Below are 20,451 nucleotides of genomic sequence, written 5' to 3' on the forward strand. Positions count from 1 at the left end.
TTGTGGCTTTCGGAAATCAAATAAGAATATGAGAAACATAAGGTCATGAAAAATGCATTAATTACACCACCTGCCCTCAACACATCCCATTTCAAAGAAGCAAAATATTAAACACATCGCCCATTCCTTGAGTTGCACATGCCCATTCAAGAGGACTCTGAAATCTGAGTAAATTGAATATACACAAGTTTCAAGACATCCGAGTGGCCTATCTATACCCGAAACCCATGTCAAGTTCGTGTCCATGCGTCCCTTGAGTGTGTCCACTAGCAGGAAACTGATGAATCTGTTTCGGGTTTGACCGTAGTTCCATCTCAATAAGCCTTTGGAGCGCCTCTGGATGGTGGTTGCTTCCACCGGCAGCGTCAGGAGCTGAATTAAAAGGAAGTCAGTGTACTTCATGAAATTTCCAACATCACAATATACCATTTATAGTTCAGCCAATGTTTATGAGGGGTAGAAGATTTCGACTTAATGTTGAACTAAATAGAAACGAAAACAAGAAAAAATAATCAGGCAATTTTTGGAAGTTGAAGAAAGTGGAACATCAAAGAGCTACAATTGTTGCCGGCAACTTTGGGAGATTTAATCACTCAGAGTAATTTCTAAGGAAAATACAAGCAAAAGTTGCACAAGCCACTACGTGAACGCATTAAAAACAGAATATCAGGCAAGACACAATGAAATCAACCAAAGGCACCACCAAAAGATGCAACGAGAAGTGCCTTACCAGGCAATGGCATTCCATGACCACCAAAGTCGAGCTTCTGGGGACCAAAGTGGAAACCTTGCATTGGGTTCAATTCTTGCATAAAAGCCTGACTGACTGGTTGAGCAGGCAGAGTTGCACCCAGATTGGGATGAGGATGCTGGGGTGGAGAACTGGATAATCCTTGTAGCAGGTGAGGTGGAGGAAAGTTGCCTTGCATACGCATCTGTTGCATCATAGGGTGATGGGTGTGAGCATCAAACCCAGATTGCCCAGTGTTAGAATGATGAAAAGGTGGACGAAGCATATTTGCATGAAATTGATGATTTGGAGGTGGATCACTTCGCAAAATGCCTTTTGGCCCCAAAAAACTCATTTGAGAGTTGATGTTGCCAGGATGAGAGTCTAACGGGTGGAACGGGGGACCCACATGATTCAATTGAGGATGATGGAGCTGTTGAGAAGGTGGTTGCAGGTTCTGATATGGATTATCATGTTCTCTCATATCATAAGGACCACGACCACGACCACAAAGAAAAGGAGGAACTTCTTGGCTTCCCATGCTTCCTTCATCTTTAAAAGCAGAATTCATAGCTGCCAACTTTTCAACAATGTCAACCTGTGTGTTCGGGGAGGAGAACAATTTGCTTTTCACTTGATTCCCGGAAGACATAAAATTTTGGATGTTCAACGGTTCGCTGGGTGCAATCAAGCCATCCTCCTCAGGAAGTCGAAAATCAGGATGCCCCTCAAAGGCCCCAATCTTAGAACCCATGTCGGTTCCAACCTGTGATGATGATGAACCTAGTTCAATATGATGATTATTGAGACCTAGCCACTGCTCTTCGATCATATCTGATTTTGTTTGCTTCCTCTGATTTGCTGTTAAGTCACTACTACTATGACTGGTTGAGTTGGGTCCAATTTGAATTGCAGGAGGATTTAGACTGTTATCTGTCACAGGAAAGGGCACGCTGTGAGGCTGCATAGGATCTACTCTTGCAGATCCAATTGGGGCCCTCTTAACAGAAACTGGCGCTCCAACTGTTTGTAACTCTTTCATAAAAGCAGTTCCAAGCAGTGTTTCAAGAGTCAGGTTCTTCCCTGCATCAGAAACATTTTCAGAAATTTCATTTTTTGAAATGCAGACTGCATTGCCAATAGTCGCTCCTTCAGTGTCGTGTAATTTTTCAAAATACATTGTTTCTTGATTATAGGATGGTTCCATATCTTTCAAGCCTGTTCCCTTCTGCAAAAGTGAAAGTAAGTGCTGGGATGCATTATTATCAACATTAGCTTTCAGCTGCTCAGGCTTTCCACCAGCCCCAGGTGGACTCCACTTTTGAACAGGGGGCAGCAAGTTCAGACCATTTTCACTAATTCCAGACAGAATTGATTGTTCAAGGTCTTCACATGTAAGGACTGTCGAAACTGCCTCTGGTTTAGTACTTTTGGACAATTGCTCAGAGCTACCAACTGTAGGAGATACATCTGAATTCATAACCCTGTCCGCAGGTTCAGAGTTTTGAGAAGAAAAACTAGGAAACCTGTGATCACGTATCTTCCCAGCAGTAATGCCGGATCCGCCTTTTTCACCACTAACGATCAATGAAAGTAAGTCATTTTGCCTTCCAGATGAGAAATCATCACTGGGTTTCCTTTCTGCAGTAAGATAGAACCAATTAGAACTTAAATGTAATTTCTAGTTCCAAGCATAAACAATTTAAGTTGGAAAGCGCTTTAACTCCAAGATATCAACAGCAGCAGACCTTCATGAAACCAACGAGCAAATTTGGAAGAATGGGCAGTGTCAGAGCTCCGTGTCTCATCATCTTTACTATCTTGATGCTATAAAAGCACAAAAGAAATACATGAGATTCATAATTCAAACTAATGACTTTGTTTTTCATTTAAATGAGAAGAAAAACACAAACATTTGAAACACATAAACCATGAATTGCAGTTAAAATTGATTTTAAGGGGAAATATGTAGATGGATGCTTCAGATTAAAGCTGAAGCAAAGAAATTTGTTTTCACACTGACATTGGACCCTATAGGCAGAAGGTCTCAGTATAGTAATAGCATGGCATATGCAGGCACAAATAAAAGAAGCCAAGATAGAGGGGAATCCATTCACTGTATGACTTTATAGTTATAAAAATTAGAACGAATCAAGACCCTGGGGAACCTAACTGTCCTGAGTAATAATCTTTGCAAGAATTTATCAAAAATCTATATAGTAAAAGAATGACTTTGGACACCACAGTTACCTCAGCGATATTAGAGGAGCCAACTCCATTTAATGCTACAGCACTGGTAAAAAGCTTTTCCAGTATTGACGCAGGAGGACCTTGATTGGATTCACCAACAATCTTAGTCCTCATCACCTTTTCAGCATTAAGGTCAATTACTTCACTATTTCTGGAGACTTCTACAGGTTGTGATGTATTAGCTATGTTATAGAGTTGACTCTCAATGCCAATTATCTTATTCAAGGCACCTTGAGGTGGTGACAAATTTTGATTCTTCTCACTCATGCCATCAACTGGGACATCAATACTTGCACTTCCATGTTGCTTGCTCAAGATCATTTGTTCAGTTGATTGTTTCTCCACTTGGTTATCAGAAGTCCCATTTAAAACAGGTTTAGTTTTGGCACGCAAGATATTTTCCTCAAGTCCAGAACTCCCAACCTATCAAAAAGAAGGAAAAGATGTATTCCATTAATAGCAGAACGCAATTGATAGAGCATGAGAATTAGGAAGGTTCAAGCTTGGGTTGGCACTACTACATGGTATTTTAGTGGCAGTGTAAACTATCTGTTGCAGAGATAAGAAAAATCAAATCACACAACATTGAAAAATGTTGTAAATATTAACCTGGCATCACATACAAGTGAATGCAAATTTCTTCACATGAAAAACCAGCCTTCCACAATATAACCTCCTAGCACTTCAAGCAAGATTTTTATCATTTTGATTCAATAGATAACATGACCTATATAATACATTAGGAATTCAAACCATTATAATCCTTGAATTCAGCATCTTCATCAACGGTTAGTGAAATGAACTATGGTTACCTCAACTTCACGGGTATCGCTCAAGGATTTTGGTCCAAGATTTCTGTCCAAAACTGTGGTAGCAAAACCTGGGGGTACAAGAGGTCTGGGTGCAGCAGTTTGCAAAAGAAAACTAGATTTTTCAGAATCAGTATTTGCAGCTAGTGGTATGAGAGGCTCCTCTACTTCACTGCTTCTATGTCTCCTCTCATCTTTGGAATCATCCACCAGCGTAGCAAAGTCAAATTCACCTTTATTCTTCTCTGGCTTCAGCTTCTGCTCTTGAAGTGCTTTGTGCTGTTCTTTCCTCATTAATTCAAATGAAGCTGGGAGGAAATCCATCAACTTTCAAACTTGGATTTAACTGAGCAGAAATATATTGACCCAAACTAGATACATATGAAAGACAAATAAAAGATAGAAGAAAAAAAGTAAAAAACATTTCATCAAGTACCTCTTCTCTTTCTTTCCTCTTCTGCTCTTTCCTCACTTGTCAACTCAGATGAACCAAACGTTTCATCATTAAACGAGTCAGTGTCCCTCCGTGAGTGAGGTGCTGCCTACAAATTACAGGATACGAGGAAAGAGATAATTGGAATGCTTTAGATTCACATTATACGATTCTTTGAGATAGAGAAAAATATCTTATCAAAAAGAAAACGAAAAATAAACTTATGCTGCTCCAATTTAAAAGTCGCGGATACTTAAATCCACTACTGCAGGCATTAAGCTTCGGATAATTGTTTACAAACATGTCAACGCCACAAATAAGCACAAGGTATACCTTGTAAGGACGGGGAGGGTGATATGGCTCATTGGTTCTATTCAACTGGTACGGTTCGTTAGATCGAACTTTTGGTGCTGATATCCCTGCAGTAAACCCAGCTGGTCTAGGAAAGGAGCCACTTCCGAGTAGTCCATCATGCTCAGGAACCTGCAATGGCCGCCAAGACTGGTTCCCAAAATGCCTTCCGGAATCTGATAGTGATACAGTAATTCAACAGGACAGAAAGTACAATACTTCAGACATTAATTTATCTAGAGAAACAGTATAGCAGGGTAGAATGTAAGATGATATTGCCACAGAAAGGAACCTGACACAGAACAAGGACAAAAAGTTTTTCAATCAGAAATTAATTTCTTAATAGTTTCAAGCCAGAAAATGAACAATGGTAAGATTTTAACAATCACCACAGGGGCACCAGTCACCAATTCTATATGCTAATGAATGTTTTTAATAGTAGATCCTTCAATCTCCTCACAACAAATATCAGCTTCTCCACAAAGTATTTGTCTCAGATGTAAACTCCAATGGCTCTCCTAAACAGCATAATTTGGACATCCATAAATGAATAATCCAGACATCCGTAAAAGCATAATCTGGACATCCCTCACAATCCCTAAGTACTTTCACATAACCCCGTAAATATATCTTTTCCTCCTGCGAATGTAAAGCATAATCAATCTTAGCCCAGTCCTTTGGAAAATTGAAATGTAATTTGCATTGCTTGGTCAACGATGAGAGGGTAGGTAGAGGTCTGGGTAAAGGCTAAAAAATTCATAAGTTTTTTCTGTCAAATGACTGCATATCGAAGAGATGTAAAGAAGATGCAAGGCAACAGTCCTGCTTAGCACGTACTTATGGAAGACTACTGAAATCGCTGTGAAGAATGCTGCCAACCTCTACCACAAGGAACTAACAATCATGTGAAACTTTTTTCTGAAACATGCATATTCAGCTACATTTGTAGTTCTACAGAGAAAAGCATATCAACAGATTAACAAAACCGTACCAGAATCCCTATCAGATTGCGAGTCACTATCCCTGTCACTCCGTCCAGTTGAACGACCTTCCCACCTTCCATGGATTGGCCGTGAATAACCAGCTACATCCCCTCTAGTAGGTGGAGATGAACCATACTCGTTTCGCCTGAAACTATAAGCTGACAAACCACTAGTTCTCTGTCGATCTTTGAAAGCATCCTCGAATTCACTGATTTGAAAAGGGAAACACGAAAATATCAGGCCTAACATGGTAGATGAGTAAAACAACCATCTAAATCGGGCATCTAAAGCACAAAACTACCTTCAGAAACAGAAGCTATAGATACAGCAATCAGACCATTCAAAATAGGCATCTAACCTTATTATTGACTGGTCGAACCCACTTGGTAGTTTCTTGCAAGTATCTAATTCACTAAACGACAGTAGGAATTCTCTCCTATATGATATTTTTGACTTCCTGGATCACCGGAGGAAAAAATTTGTTATAGTTCACCAATAGCAAAGCAATGAAATATGCATGAATACATATCAAACAGAAACTACATCTACTAGTAAAATCAAAAATGCCAAAAACAAATCTTTTACTTTTGCATTTCGTGATTCGTTTCAGTAGGCTGATCTGGGAAGTGTGGTTCTTCATTCTCTAAGCTCATTCTGCCAACCGTCGATGCAAATAGTATATCCCAACTAGGACCTAATCAATGTAACCTCTCAACAGTAAAAAATAAAAAAATAAAAATAAAACCACTCTTCAATTCAATAGTCACTACTCCAAGCTCAGAATGCAAAGCCCAGAAACCACATCAACATCGAAACCAACACAAGAACTTCCACTAATTGGTACACCGATTCTAACCCGAAAAGTCAACTGGATACAGGAAGTTGTACAATTCAGTGCAAGAAAATCAGTAACCCCAGCTCACCCATCACCTGTTACCATATCCGAAATCGAATTTCGCAACTCCCCAGCAATACAGAACCAGCAAAAACATCTAACCCACTTCACACTAGACCCTAAAAACAAAGCAAATCCATTCTGTGATCCATCCAGCTCAATCTACAACAAAAAACTCAAAACACCAAATATTTCAAAAACCCACCCCCAATACTCTCCCTAAAAAAATTTGTCCAATCCAAACACCAAAGCACACACATATACATACACAAATACAAGTATGTCAACCTTTTTCTGCAAATCAAAACTCGAATACCGTGTAAATTTCAACAAAAATTCATCAAAAAATCCTCAAATTTTGGATGAAAGGGCTCCGGAATAAGCATCGAACGGGACGACGAGCCTAGGGTTCCATTCTTTAATATTTTTTAAGATCTTCCAAAAACTAAGGTATTCTTGCACGGAGGAGCTACGGGGATCCAAATGAAAAGAGATGTAGAGCGAGAGATTGACTGGAATTTGGGGGTTTGATCTTCTCTGCCATGTTCTCCTTTCAATCGGTATGTTTAGAGAGAGAGTATTAGTGAGAGGATTTCAGAGCGCGAGAGAGTTGCTTGGAGAGAGAAAGCTAGAGAGAGAGAGAGGGACAAGACTACCTTCACCTTTCACATCGCTGAAGGAGAAAATAATAGTAGAGAGGTGTTTGCCAATTTCCGTCTTGAATTTGTAATTCTTTATCAATTTACCAATAAGCCTTTATTTTAATTGAATATTCCTTGAACTTTTATTAATGGCCGATTATCAATTTGATGTTAGATTTCTAAATTTTTTATCCATTTTTCCGTTAAGGTTATCATGTGCTGAGCACATGCTCTACAAATAAGAGTAAAGAGTACACCCAAACCCTTTGCACATTCGTCTTCTTTCACCAGAAACCTTAGGTTGTCTCCAAGGGGTAGTGGGAAACAAAAAAAATCCAAATTCGGCCCAATATCTCTCCAAATGGTGTATTTTAGAGTCAAAATTTTGGGATTTTGGTTTGGAGATGGGAATCTGAGACTGCAACCCACCCATGATGGATAGAGTCATAATTTTGGGATTTTGGGTTTGGAGATAGGAATCTAAGACTGCAACCCACCACCGATGGATAAGAAAAGCAAGTGGCGGCATAGACCCAGCTTGTTGCTATAGCACGTGATGAGGGGGAAAGGCAAACCCTGTGCAAGGCAAAATGATCGTCTACAGGCGAGTGCACCAGCAGCAGCCTTTCTACGGATGGGATTGTTGTGCCGTTGGAATCCAATGGCTAGAGTGCATTCCTGGGTTATGATCCAATATGGTGCACCTTACCCCCACCAATTTCCAACGGGTTTTTATTGTGTAGGGAAAATTTTTTTACCCTTGCTCGAACGATCAATTTTGAATGATTTTTTCAACGGTTCTTTTATTTTTAAATGCAATGGCTCAAACCTATGTTAATCAATTTTAGCGGTAAAAAAAAATCCAACGACTCACATTTAAATCCAAAGGTCAAAATTATATTATTAATTAAAGTAAATTTAACCAATCCACCTTTACATTAGTAAAAAACAACTTAAAGTAAATAAAAACCCACCATGACTTGATTCCAAAAACAAAAAAAACAATCAAACATTACATTAGTAGAAGCACTTAGGTGTTACCCATTCATCATCCACTTCATCATTTGATTCAACATCTCCTCGTCATTCCTAGGAGAGTGGTGAGCATCTGCATTTTGAATCTTATTATGTTGATTATATAATCGTATGCCTAAGAGAGTTGTGTCACGCCTGATTCCCATATGTTCAGGATCGACATGAGACACTATAATGTTGAGTGTGAGGAAAACGAACAAGATACAAAGGAATACTAAAACTGAAACAAAGAAAAATATGCTAATGGGGCCTCTCCTACAAATATATTTAACAACTGTACAACAAAATGCACATAACCATCGTTAGGGTACCATGCCCATAGGCTAAAAAAAATGATAATCCAAAAGAAATGCAAAGAAAGGTACAAGCGTAACCCAGTCACTTCAAGCACTCTGATCTATGCACTGCTACCCAAAAAGCACCTAGTGCCTACTAAACCTTGTCACCTGCATAATCGTCATCTACATCGTGGGAAGGTGCACTGTGCGAAGAAAAATTCATATAAGCTGCGAAGCTCGTGTGCGTGACAATAATTCAACATATGTGATAGCAATAATTCAACGTATGCAACTCTAAGTTTAGAAACATTATTCATACATCATACATTATAACCAAAACTCGCTAAGGTCCAAAGGAATCACACAGACATCCATCAACTTTTCTAAATTGATTCACAAAGGTCCTTAAATCTCTAGTTCATAAATACGCTAAAAACTAGAGATAGAGTGACACAATTTGGCTGAAGCCTGTAATTCTTAAGATTCCTCATTCTAGTCTAACTCAAAAGAACCTGACGATTGTAGGGATCTAGTTCCAGACTAACTCAATGGAATTAGGAGATGGGATTCCATACCAACTTAATGGAATCCATAACAAAACCAAATAGGAAGTGGGATTCTTGACCGACTCAATGGAATCTAATAGAATACAGGGTCCTGGACTAACTTAATGAAATTGAATAGGAAGTGGGGTTCTAGACTAACTCTATGGAATCTAAAGGAATATAGGGTTCCAAACTAACTCAACAGAATCGAATTGGAAGTGAGATTCCAGACCAAATCAATGGAATCCAGATGTTACAAGGTTCTAATCCAATGCAATGGAACCAAATAGAATTCTAGGAATCTAGTTCCAGACCAACTTAATGGAACCAAATATAAATAGGATTCTAGACCAACTCAATGGGATCCATAAGATACAAGTTCAATGTCACATCTCTCATGGGTACTATTATACCACATATATTAAAGTCACTCACCTAGAGTTCGCGCTATAGCACCCTAACACAAGGATAGAAGCGCTCATACACGATCAACGCCTAGAACAAAACACAAGTTTCATCTTAGAACTTGATAAATTATGTAATTCTAGATCATATAAGCCGTAACATTCAAGAATGATTTGGGACATGTTGACCAAAAGTCAACCCTTAACCAAAGTGGTCCCTGCTGAGGTCAACAATCCTAATCAGTCCAATTCAAAAGATCCGCACATCGGATTTTCAATCCAAGAGTTCCTAAGGGCATAACATTACTTTCACAACAACATATTACAATTTCAATAACAATCCAACAGTTGTATCTTCCCATCTTACAAAGGTCAAGCGGCAATCATTTACAAAACTAAGATCAAATGATTGAATCTCATCAAACAGACATGGATTCAAGGCATCGCAATTAGCTTAGGCAAACAAGGTAGGGTCATTTGGCCACGTGCTGCCGCACACTATAGTTGCCGGCCATAACTCCCTGGAATCTAACCAATACCAAAATTGACCCATAATATATCAAATTGAAGCTCGTGAAGAGTTAAGACAATTTCTATACATAAGTCGAAGTTAGAAAATGGCTTAAGGTAATCAAATTTCATTGGGAAGTCGTCGAGGCAGCGTTGAAGGGGAGCAAAAGGTGCAATCGCACAGGGCCCCCAAATTTGAAGGGCCCCCAAAATTTTTGGTATCTTATATTTATATGTAATAAAGTTATATATTAAAAAAAAATTACTTTTATTAGCACTTTAAAATCTTATAGTGCACTTTTATAAGTGTAAATTATTTTTTCTTTCTAAATATAAAAATTTGGAGTGCACAATGAGATATTAGGAGTGCTAATAACAACACCTTAAAAAACAATTTTCTTTTCAATTTTATTAATTATATAATAATGCTATATATTCAAGTGAAACTCTAAAGTTAGAGTTTTTGAAGCTTTTTTTTTTTTTTTTTTCCCTTTGATTGCTTAAGATTGAACTGTTTTTTATTATTTAGTGAATGTTATGTTTGTAACTCTTTTTACTTGTTTAATGACACTTGTAAACTTACAATCAGTGAGTCCTAAATGTTGTTTTTGATTTAAGTTATTATTTTCTAGTACCAATATATTGTCATACTTTGAAAAAAAATTATATCTTAAAAAGGGGCCCTTTTATAAACTTCAAATAGGGCCCCCGAAATCTCAGAGACGGCTCTATAGTCGGATCGTCAGAAAATTGTGTACCTCGCTGTGGACTCGTTGGAGCTTCAACGTCCAATGTGAAGTTTGGGTTTTGTAGTTGGGGACACAATGAGTCAACTGGCGGTGGTGATTAGTGTTGAGGTGAACAGAGATATGAGATCATCGACGTAAAAATTTTGAAAAAAAAAAACTTGAGCGTTGCTTCACCATGACAAGTGGTCAACCAAAAAGATTCTTGGGTGAAAAAGGATGTTGGGGCAGCGCTGAGTCGGATTCGTGGTGGTGGGTAAGTTCGTCGTCGTTGAAATTCACTGGAATCGGCATTGGAAAATTTGCCCAGAAAACGAGTTAAAGTTGCGAGTCAAGGAAGATATTTGGGTCAACTCACGAGCCAGCTTGCGGGTCAAAGTTTCAAAAAATGGTAAGGCTGCTCGAATTTTGATGGAGTCTTCTATATATAGAAGTCCAAATGACGAAAATGCTTTTGCCTTTGCTTGCTTATATTTCCTTTGTTCAAAATATGTTTCATGAATGGTTTTCGCGTACGCGTTCATGGGATTGAGTTTTATCCGAAAATACTAAGTATGGTCTCGAAAGGGCTATGAATTTTTAATGGTTGGTGAAGAAAAGTCGAACTTAAATAACTAGTCAAAACCTCTAAAATTCACAAATATAAAAATAAAATCGGGAAAATACGAATTACAGAAATCAAATAGTGAAATCTGGGGACGGAATTTCACAAGTTAAAGTATGACATACATGAAAACCCAAAATATAAATTAAAAAGATACTTTTTTTTGTGTGTTTTGTTATTTTACCATTTCTTAGACCAATCCAATGGTTGGGTTACAACTCAACATTTGAGTTTTAAAACCCCCAAAATTTCTCCAATCATTGGGCTTAAAATGAACTTGGGTTAAAACTTATTTTTGGGCCCAATTTAGCCATATAAAATGAGGCAAGTTGGACTGTTGAATCAACCAATGATCCAACTTCAAATTATTTTTCTTATAAAAAATCAAATTTATAAATACATTAAATCCAACATCAAAAATAATTAATTTTTTTTATTTAAATCAAAATTCACCTAAAAACTCTATAAATACTTATGTATTTGTTCAAACATCTACAAAAATTCACTTTTGACATACAATTTTTTGTTTTTTTTTTCCTTCTATCCACCCATGTATTTGTGTTTAAGAACGGGGGTAGGTTGTGTGGTTTTCAATGTTCTTTCATGTGGTGCATATGTGTCAGAATGAGGTAAGTTTAGTGATTTTTCATTATTTATCATAATTTAAATATTTTAGGTTATAGGTTGTTGAGCGGTTGGAAGGTTGCAACAAGTAGAGTCAGTTTGGGGGATTGAATCCAATTGCGACACAGATGAGAATGCATGCTATGAAAGATTGAGCCAAGTCTGATACATCAAATGTCTAGTCAATATCCTTCTATAAGTCCACAATCACTACACGAGATGAACCTTGGTTTGGTGAATCTAAGTTGACCTTAGATGTAATAAGGACTACCATTACTGTGCATGATTGTATACTACGGTACTCCCTATCGTTAAGCTACATAAATTTTATTTTTAAAAATGTCACTGAAAATAAAACTAAAATAAATCATCTTTTAATAATCTCGGGCTAAAATTTTAAGTCAAAATCGTTAGAGGAAAAGAGTTGTTTCTGAAATAGAACTTAAATTTTATGGGCTAAAAGTTTAAGTTTTAACTCCAACCGTTGAAGTTGGCCTTATGGTAAAAGTAGTAGGATCTTCCCCAATTTTTACTTATTTATGCTAAAAAATTCAAGCAACACAATTGTGTTAGGGTTGGTTTGAGATTGTGGTGCTTCTAGAAAAAACAGTTTATTAAAATTTTTTGAAACATTAAATGTGTTTGGTAAAACAAGAAAAAAGTGTTTTTTTTTAAATGCTATTAATGAAAGTAGAAAAACATAAAAAAGCAGAAACTACCATGTTTCTAAAAAAAATGTTTTTTTCTTCCTCAAAAATGTTTTTTTTTTCCCTCAAAAATGTTTTTTTTTCCAAAGCATAACGAACAGTGCCCATTTAATGAAATTTTCAAATGACAAGTATGCCCAGCATATTGGAAAAAATTACAATCTTTGTCGTTACATTATTCTTTTTAACAATTATTACATCACATCCAATACTATATCATTTTTAGTCGTTTAACATATTCACAACCATTCGACCAAAAAGAAAACATATAACAACAGTTTTATATAAAAATTTATTAAACACTTACAACTTTTTACAAAAAATTCAACAACTTTATTTTAAAATTGTTTATTCCCACAATACAACAAAAGCAATTTTTTTAAGAAAAATGGCAATGCCAAACTTGCCCTTACTCTTGGTTAGACAGATAATACGTCATTTTCTCCTAAAGCGCGTTACCTTATCCTATTTCATTCACAGAGAGCTATGTCCAACAACTACTCTTATTATTAGCCAAATTTACAAAACAAAACCTCAACCTTCTCTCACGGCCATTATCGTAAATAAGTTCAAATACGAGCCCCTTCCACCACCTCCCTCCGTAAACCCCTTCCCCCTCAGCTCAAAAAACAAACGGATACTGGAAAATTTAGACACAACAATGGCCTGGCCTTCGCTCTTCCGCTCTGCCACGTCGTCGTTTCACGGCCAATTCCCAGTTGCGGTTTCACCTCCGCCTTTTCGACAGTCGCACGGAAAACCGAGGACTGTGGTGGTGCCCGTTAAGGCCGCGGAGGTGGCGCTGGTGGAGAAGTCCGAGGCAGAGAAGGTCAGCCGGCTCAAAACCGCTTACCTCGAAAGAATCATCCCTAAGCTCAAAGAAGAATTCTCCTACACCAACATCCACCAGGTAAAAAAAAACCCGCAATTTTATTTCTAAATAATTTTTTTGTTTATTAATTTTGCTAATTTTTATTTTTCTGGGCATTGTTTTGTGATAATGAAATGGGGTTTGCTTGTTTTGGTGGGAAAATGAATTAATACCTCTAATTTTAGCAGAACTTGATTCGTTTTGGGTAAGCAATCAAATTTTGGATTTAGCTGCAGTGAATTTCCTTTTACTGAAATTAACTTTGAGAGCAGACAGTGACAATGTGGTTCAATTTTGGTGTTATGATACAATTTTCTCAATCATAAAGACTTTATTTTTTGTGTTAATACCTTCCGAAAGTGGAGAATTTCGTGTTGAATTTGATAATTCAACCCCCATTGCATTGTTCCCTGAAGATTTGTATTATCTATACTGGTCAATTGGGTTGGGTGCAAGATACATTCTTCTTTGCCTTGTCCGGAGATTTCCGGGATGCATTATCCTTGTAAGCAATGGAAATACTATTTTGTTGATATTCTTGTTCATATTGCTTTTGGTAGTTTTGTTATTCCGCCATGGGGTTCAGCAGTTTAATGGAGTGTTATCTTGCTTTTGTTTCTGCACCTGGGAACTTGGGTAGGTTCCAAAGATTGAGAAGATTGTGGTGAACTGCGGTATTGGAGATGCTCAACAGAATGCTAAGGGATTGGAAGCGGCAATGAATGACTTAGCACTCATTACAGGGCAGAGACCCATCAAGACACGAGCAAAGGTTTCCCTTGCTACCTTCAAGATCAGGGAAGGCCAGCCACTTGGGATTGCTGTCACACTCAGAGGAAATGTGAGTTTGCTTTTCACCCCTAAAAGTGAATCTTATCTTCTGCATAGATACTAACAAGACTGTTTCTTTTTCTTGCTCTTGAGCATGTCTGTTGTATACTCTTCATGTTTCTTATCATCTCCATTTCAATACTTAAAATGTTCATTAATCACGATTTAAGATAACACTTTAAATTATGCGGCGCCTTTCTGGAAGTTCTGTAGATTATATGATGGTGACACAATGGTCATATCTTTTTTTTCCTTCTTAGTTGGGTATCATATCAATAATGCTCAATAACAATTTAGTGCGTAAAACGTATCATTAATGATGTGGTAGTTTGGTCTATAAGGTCTGATCATAGGCAAAGAGTGCCTTTATTTACAGTGTGGAATTATATCCTGATGAGGTAGTATGATCAATAAGGATGTGCTGGTATAGTTGTTAGACTGCAGTCGTGGTGGCAAGTTGGCAACGGCGACCGAATTTGTAAGTTGCTTGGTAAATTGATGTTCGATGGTGAGGGTGGTTAGCGGTTTCTGCAAGAGCAGCCATGATTTGTGTGCTGAGTGAATTTTGGTGTTTGTAGCAACTCTGCATCGGTGATGGTGAGGATGAGAAATAATAAGTTGCAACAGAAAGAAATAGTTTGATGAGAAGCAAAATTCTTTCCTCTTACAAAATGGTACTCAAGAACTGTTATGTGGGCGAATCTTTTCTTCTTCCTTCCGCTCAAAACATTTAATATTGCATTGTTAGTATTGATTGAAGACGCATGCACCATAATGTCTTATCGGTCCTTGAAAAATTCTGAGCCAGTATTTCCTATGCCAATAGTTTTGAAAATACGTCTGTTTCTCTGATACATCCCAAATGCATCCAATCTCATGCACTACGCTTACTGTTCGATTTTGTAGGTGATGTACGCATTCCTTGATCGTCTCATTAACTTGGGTCTTCCTAGGACAAGGGATTTCCAAGGTCTAAACCCGAATAGTTTTGATGGAAACGGAAATTATGCCCTTGGGGTTAAGGAACAGAGTGTGTTCCCAGAGATCCGCTTTGATCTTGGCAAGGGCAGGGGAATGGATGTGTGCATCAGAACAACTGCCAAAACAGATAAAGAAGCTCAGACGCTTTTGGCTCAGATGGGAATGCCGTTCAGAGAGACCGGCCCTGCATCAGCGGTGCGCAAGAAGAAGCTCAAGTCTCACCATTTCAGTTCGAAGGGTGGAAGAGGACGACGGTGAAAGTTTGGAGGTTGGAGAGGATGACATTTTGATGCTGTTTTGTAATTTTGCCAAGTTAAAACCACCAACTGTTTTACTGTATGTTCAATGAAAATGATCTTAGTTCTTCTTGTGTAAATTATGCAGCTGTAAATCACTAGTGGCTCATTCATTAAAACGAACTAATTGTTTGATAATTTGTTTTAATAAGGATGAATAAAATTAATGGTGAAAAGTATAATTCATGTCGCTATCGATTTATACAATAATTATGATCAAAGATTCCAAGTTTAACGTATCACTAAATCCTAATCAAATATATGGATCAAGAAATAAACAGAAAGGTGTCGTCTACCAACAAATTAGATAATGACGTTGATTCCCATCAGAATGATTTTGTGTTTAGTATTATAAATTCACCCAGCGATTATTTTACTTTAATAGTCCGACAACTAATAACGTTAATGGGAATCACTTAAAAACCTAGATAAGGCTCGGTTAAGTTTTGAATGGTGGTATAAGAGTTTGGTCTGTCGAGTCAGTTAGTACTACGGACTCATTGGTATTCTATTTTTACTTGTAAATATAAGATCTTATATTTGATTTAGGCCTGATTTGATACTGACGTGATTCTGAAAAAAGCTGGTATCAAAACAAGCTGAGTGCTGTTTTTTGTGTTTGGTAAACATGCTTCAGTTTTTTTTCATAGTTTTGGTGAAAAAAAGCCAAGAACAAGAAGCTGCAAAACCAAACTTTAAAAAACCGATTTTTTTTTTCACATTTGTTTTACATAAAAGTTTACGAAACATTATAATACTGTTTTTTTTTTTTTCAAAAACACTTTTACAAAAAAGTTTACCAAACTCCGTTGCTTTATTTCACTGCTGCTTATTCTTACACCATAGCAGAAACAATCTTTTTTTCAAAGCATAGCAATACCAAACCAGTGATTAGTCAGGTGAGAAATCTGATTAACCAGTTAAAACCCTGATTTCCTCTGCAAAGTTAGGCAAATCGGATAACCGACAGAACCAAAACCGAAGCTTAAAAAAGAAAAGATATGGGCATTAATCTGATAGCATTCGGAGGCGGTGGTGGAATAGCAGTAGGAGGAGTGAGATTTTCAATGGCGACATCATGGGCTGTGAGAGCCGAGCTCCCCAAAGCTCCTGATCTGTGCGCTGACCGCTCCATTCTGCGAAATGGGTCTTCCTCCTCTCGCCGCCGCGACCTCGTTTTCGTCGTCAATCCCAGCGGTCTCTCTCTCTCTGTTTCTGTGTTTTTATAAGTTTTGTGGGTGTGTTTTTATGATTATTGTGGGTTATTGAAATGGGAAATTGGAGCAGGTGCGAATGGGAGGACAGGGACGGAGTGGAAGAAGCTGCTTCCGTATCTAAGGTCTCGCCTTAGCGCTGATTGCAATGTGAGTTTCTTACCCAATTTTCCTCTCTTTGGTTTTTTACCCAATTATCCAATTTTGGTTTCACCATTCGTTAGAGGTTGGAGATTGAAACCCACTAATTTATGTTAATTTTGGTTGTACTTGCGTTGCTTGTATTAATCTTTTGGATTAATTAATCTTGCTTGGCAAGACAATTGGAAATCCTATGTTATCTTAGATCATATGTTTTTTTTGGTTGAAATCTTAGATCATATGTATATCCATGAAATTCATGCTCTTTTGTAAAGCAATTTACTATGTTATTGTTTTCACTGTTATACCTGGGAATCGTTTTCAGTGTTTGTCCCAAGTGCTCTGCGGTTTGGAATTTCTTTGCTTTTTGTTTCAATTTTTGGGTCTTGCTGTACACCACAAGTTTTAACCAATCACTTCACCAATTACTATTCACCACGCTTGTGTAAATTTGTAAAAATGTACAACCATTGAATTAAAGGCTTGCAGTGGATTTGGTGATCTCCTCTCTGTCTGTCTTCCCCACGCTTGTGTATGCAATTGAACAGATCACTCTTATCCAATTATTTATTTGAAGTCCGTGTTGTATCTGTTTTGTTTCCCCATTGAAACACACATGTTGAACTTGTCTAATTTTACTTTCTCTTCTTATCGGCAGATATGTGAATCTTTGACATCAGGTCCTTCTCATGCGATTGACATAACGAGAGAGGTGGGATTTTGTACTCTTATTATTTGAACTTGACAGAAATCTAGTTTCCTTAGGGAAGATTGGTTTAAAATGGTTTCTTATGGTATGCAGGCTATACGGGAAGGAGCTGATGCTGTAATTGTGGTGGGAGGAGATGGAACTCTGCATGAGGTAAATTCACCACCAACACAAACCCCCGCCCCCCCCCCCCCCCCCCCCCCCCCAAAAAAAAAAAAAACCAAAAAAAAAAAAAACATGGGTCTTCATGTTATGCAACTGACTATTGTTTTTTATTGTTTACGATCCTTATGATGAGTCATTTTGGTTTGATCACGTGACCAAATCTTTTGTCATCAGACAAAGGCTTCAATGAACCCTTGTTTTAATGAATTTCTAAGTGAATGCTTGGTATTAATAACCGTCAGTATTGAGCAGTGTTACTGATCTAAAAGTATCTGATAAATATTCTCACTCATCGACATTGGCTTGTGATAAGCAGGTTGTTAATGGATTCTTTTGGGCAGGAAAACCTGTTACTAATTATGATAGGGATGCCACCCGTTCAACTGCACTCGGTGTAAGTGATTACTACGGGAATCCAGTAATTTCAATTTCCAACTATTTATTGTGTATGTAAAGGAAACTTCAGTTATTGCATCGGTGACATGTTCAGTTGATCCCTTTACTGCCTGGTTTGGACTTTGGATGTTTTGGATTTCTGAAGGGAAGATGTAATTTTTTTTTTGCATTCCACAGCTCATTCCTTTGGGGACAGGGTCAGATTTTGCCAGATCATTTGGCTGGTTAGTTCATGCGTTTCAGTCAGTTATCATTTTCTCCGAGTTTTTGTGTATACTTGTTTTAGATTGTTGAGTGTCTGTTATTTATCAGGAAAAATGATCCTTGTGAAGCCATTGACCGCATTGCCAAAGGTTATCTCTCTCTCTCTCGATTTCTTAGGCTCTTTTTTTGTTTTTTTTTTTTTGTTCTACTCTTTTTGTATTTGCATTTAGTTTGTCATTTATATTTCTAATTGTACTCTGCAGGGCAGAGATCATGGATAGATGTTGGTGTTATTAGTGGAGAAGACGGAGAAGCTCATTACTTTGTTAATGTTGCTGACATTCATTTGTAAGTTTAACTTAGAAATTTTGTCAATTTAGCTTCAACAAAGGCACATTCTGATCTTAGAAAGTCGTATGGCCAATGTTTTGGGGATATGATGCAGGAGTGCAAAAGCAGGATACCATGCTTCTAGTTTCAAGAGATTTGGAAACTTATGCTACGTTATTGGTTCTTTAAAAGCCTTTGTTGGGCACCGTAATCAGGACCTTAAAATCAAGGTCAATATTTGTAATATTGACCACTAACAGCCTGTATGTCACATGCATGCTATTTTCCCTCTTGTACCATTGCTTTTGCTTAATAAGAATGTTTTTAGTTTAGGTCAATGAAGGGGAGTGGGAAGTGTACTCTCAAGTAACAGCCCTTTGTGTTGGAAACGCAAAATACTTTGGTGGTGGTATGAAAATTACACCAAATGCTGACCCTTGCAGTGGCAGTTTTGAGGTGGATTTGTTTTTCTGCACATAACCTTCCTAATTATTTGCAATAATTTTTTTCCTTAAAAATGAAACATTATAATTGCAGTGTCTTTGCCAGTACATTTGATCTTTTTTATAAACTTTCTTCGCAGGTTGTGATTCTTCAGGACTTCAAGTGGTATGACTTTATTCTGAAGCTACATAAGCTCTATAATGGGACACATCTAACAGTGAAAAATGTATCTTCGAGAAGGTATGTCTTACCAGGTGGAGTTGCGTTGCACAAACAGACGTGCATACCTATTTCTCCTTTGTTTCTTTATTTGTAACCAACTGCACTCATCACATCAGTATGCATAACATCACGATTCAAATGATTTGAATTGGTTGCCCGAGAGTTAATTCATCCGCAGTAGCGATTGGTCTTTGGATCTCATTTATGTATTTTCGTTCTTTTTGCAGTGTGCATTCTATTGAGGTGGAAGACATTTCAGGCAGTGGCAACATTTATGTTCAATCTGATGGCGAACATTTAGGATTCCTGCCAAGGAAGTTTAGTATATTACCTTCTGCAGTCGAGATGATATGCTGAAACGAACCATGGAACTTGTACTCGGCACCTTATCAAAGAAATTGACAAGTCTGCAGAGAGCGCGAAGCATGAGTATTACTCCTCGAATGAAAATGAAGCGGAAAGTTTTTTCTCATCGAATAATTAATCAGACGGAGAGACAGCGTTTGTTTATAAATACAAGCAACTAACATAACTGAAACTCAAATTGTAATAGAAGTGTAGCTCATCAAAACTGATCACTAACTTCTAGTCTTGTGGTCTGGTCAAACCGGAGCAGCTGCATCTTGATGGTGTTTTGTATGTTAGACTACACTCTCTTTTGCTCCATTCTCGAGTAATGTCCATTTCCGGCTTTGATAGTTTTTCCGTATGTCTCGACTCCTCCCTTAATTCAAAGGAGACTAAAAACTTAGTGCATCAATGTACATTTACCTTTGTGCTCATGTCTCTCGTCACGTGATGTGTGAAGCAAGGTGGGAGATAGGCACGAAGGGTTGTATGCCTTGTTGCACCCAAAGCTCTCGGTGAGGAAATCCGGCTTTAGTAAACTTTGGAGTGACGTAAACAGGCTTATTTTTAGCTACGCTCTCTATAACTTGATTTTGCTCTTATTTTGTTTTCTGTAATTCAAAAGTCACTATTTTACTCATTGAAACTCAACATTCCCGTGTTTCTGTTTTTTCTGTCAAATAGCCGTTAAAGTTGCTGATGTGGATGGGTAAAATTGTAATGTCATAGGCTTATTTTTAGCTACGCTCTTTGA

The 20,451-nt window shown here is 37.6% G+C and overlaps 3 protein-coding genes across 4 annotated transcripts; 2 read left to right on the forward strand and 1 right to left on the reverse strand.

Moving 5' to 3' along the window:
* Nucleotides 1-7,123, reverse strand: LOC137735607 (uncharacterized). 2 transcript variants are annotated; one of them, XM_068475040.2, is made up of 11 exons: nucleotides 6,768-7,123; nucleotides 6,142-6,250; nucleotides 5,915-6,013; nucleotides 5,565-5,764; nucleotides 4,556-4,749; nucleotides 4,226-4,331; nucleotides 3,793-4,097; nucleotides 2,981-3,403; nucleotides 2,479-2,557; nucleotides 731-2,371; nucleotides 1-372 (listed from the first exon to the last, which is right to left on the reverse strand). In XM_068475040.2, the coding sequence occupies exons 2-11, from the start codon at nucleotides 6,207-6,209 to the stop codon at nucleotides 209-211; spliced, it is 3,279 nt and encodes a 1,092-aa protein (XP_068331141.2). In that variant the 5' UTR covers nucleotides 6,210-6,250; nucleotides 6,768-7,123; the 3' UTR covers nucleotides 1-208. The 2 variants fall into 2 exon arrangements, with proteins under 2 accessions (XP_068331141.2, XP_088552476.1); XM_088696350.1 differs by having other exon boundaries at nucleotides 6,740-7,054.
* A 6,043-nt stretch (nucleotides 7,124-13,166) lies between these two features.
* Nucleotides 13,167-15,604, forward strand: LOC137735037 (large ribosomal subunit protein uL5c). The gene is made up of 3 exons (XM_068474397.2): nucleotides 13,167-13,455; nucleotides 14,057-14,257; nucleotides 15,154-15,604. The coding sequence occupies exons 1-3, from the start codon at nucleotides 13,207-13,209 to the stop codon at nucleotides 15,484-15,486; spliced, it is 783 nt and encodes a 260-aa protein (XP_068330498.1). The 5' UTR covers nucleotides 13,167-13,206; the 3' UTR covers nucleotides 15,487-15,604.
* An 822-nt stretch (nucleotides 15,605-16,426) lies between these two features.
* LOC137733953 (sphingoid long-chain bases kinase 2, mitochondrial-like) lies at nucleotides 16,427-20,015 on the forward strand. Its single transcript, XM_068473174.2, has 12 exons — nucleotides 16,427-16,721; nucleotides 16,812-16,888; nucleotides 17,538-17,591; nucleotides 17,682-17,741; nucleotides 18,070-18,147; nucleotides 18,327-18,373; nucleotides 18,462-18,502; nucleotides 18,617-18,701; nucleotides 18,799-18,913; nucleotides 19,017-19,139; nucleotides 19,267-19,367; nucleotides 19,577-20,015. The coding sequence occupies exons 1-12, from the start codon at nucleotides 16,526-16,528 to the stop codon at nucleotides 19,704-19,706; spliced, it is 1,107 nt and encodes a 368-aa protein (XP_068329275.2). The 5' UTR covers nucleotides 16,427-16,525; the 3' UTR covers nucleotides 19,707-20,015.
* Nucleotides 20,016-20,451: the final 436 nt, after the last annotated feature.

Source organism: Pyrus communis, chromosome 7 (genome assembly GCF_041283825.1).
Source record: "Pyrus communis isolate YQ-2024b chromosome 7, ASM4128382v1, whole genome shotgun sequence".
Classification (NCBI taxonomy): domain Eukaryota; kingdom Viridiplantae; phylum Streptophyta; class Magnoliopsida; order Rosales; family Rosaceae; genus Pyrus; species Pyrus communis.

Bases quoted from the DNA above. Each gene is read 5' to 3' on its own strand.
- LOC137735607 (XM_068475040.2), bottom strand. From the start codon at position 6,209: ATGAGCTTAGAGAATGAAGAACCACACTTCCCAGATCAGCCTACTGAA. The intron at 4,332-4,555 runs GTATACCTTGTG...TGTAATTTGTAG, and splicing joins ACCCTCCCCGTCCTTACAAG to GCAGCACCTCACTCACGGAG. The intron at 2,372-2,478 runs GTCTGCTGCTGT...ATCTTACTGCAG, and splicing joins TGCTCGTTGGTTTCATGAAG to AAAGGAAACCCAGTGATGAT.
- LOC137735037 (XM_068474397.2), top strand. From the start codon at position 13,207: ATGGCCTGGCCTTCGCTCTTCCGCTCTGCCACGTCGTCGTTTCACGGC. The intron at 13,456-14,056 runs GTAAAAAAAAAC...GAACTTGGGTAG, and splicing joins CCTACACCAACATCCACCAG to GTTCCAAAGATTGAGAAGAT. The intron at 14,258-15,153 runs GTGAGTTTGCTT...TCGATTTTGTAG, and splicing joins CTGTCACACTCAGAGGAAAT to GTGATGTACGCATTCCTTGA.
- LOC137733953 (XM_068473174.2), top strand. From the start codon at position 16,526: ATGGGCATTAATCTGATAGCATTCGGAGGCGGTGGTGGAATAGCAGTA. The intron at 17,592-17,681 runs GTGGGATTTTGT...TATGGTATGCAG, and splicing joins CGATTGACATAACGAGAGAG to GCTATACGGGAAGGAGCTGA. The intron at 19,368-19,576 runs GTATGTCTTACC...TTCTTTTTGCAG, and splicing joins AAAAATGTATCTTCGAGAAG to TGTGCATTCTATTGAGGTGG.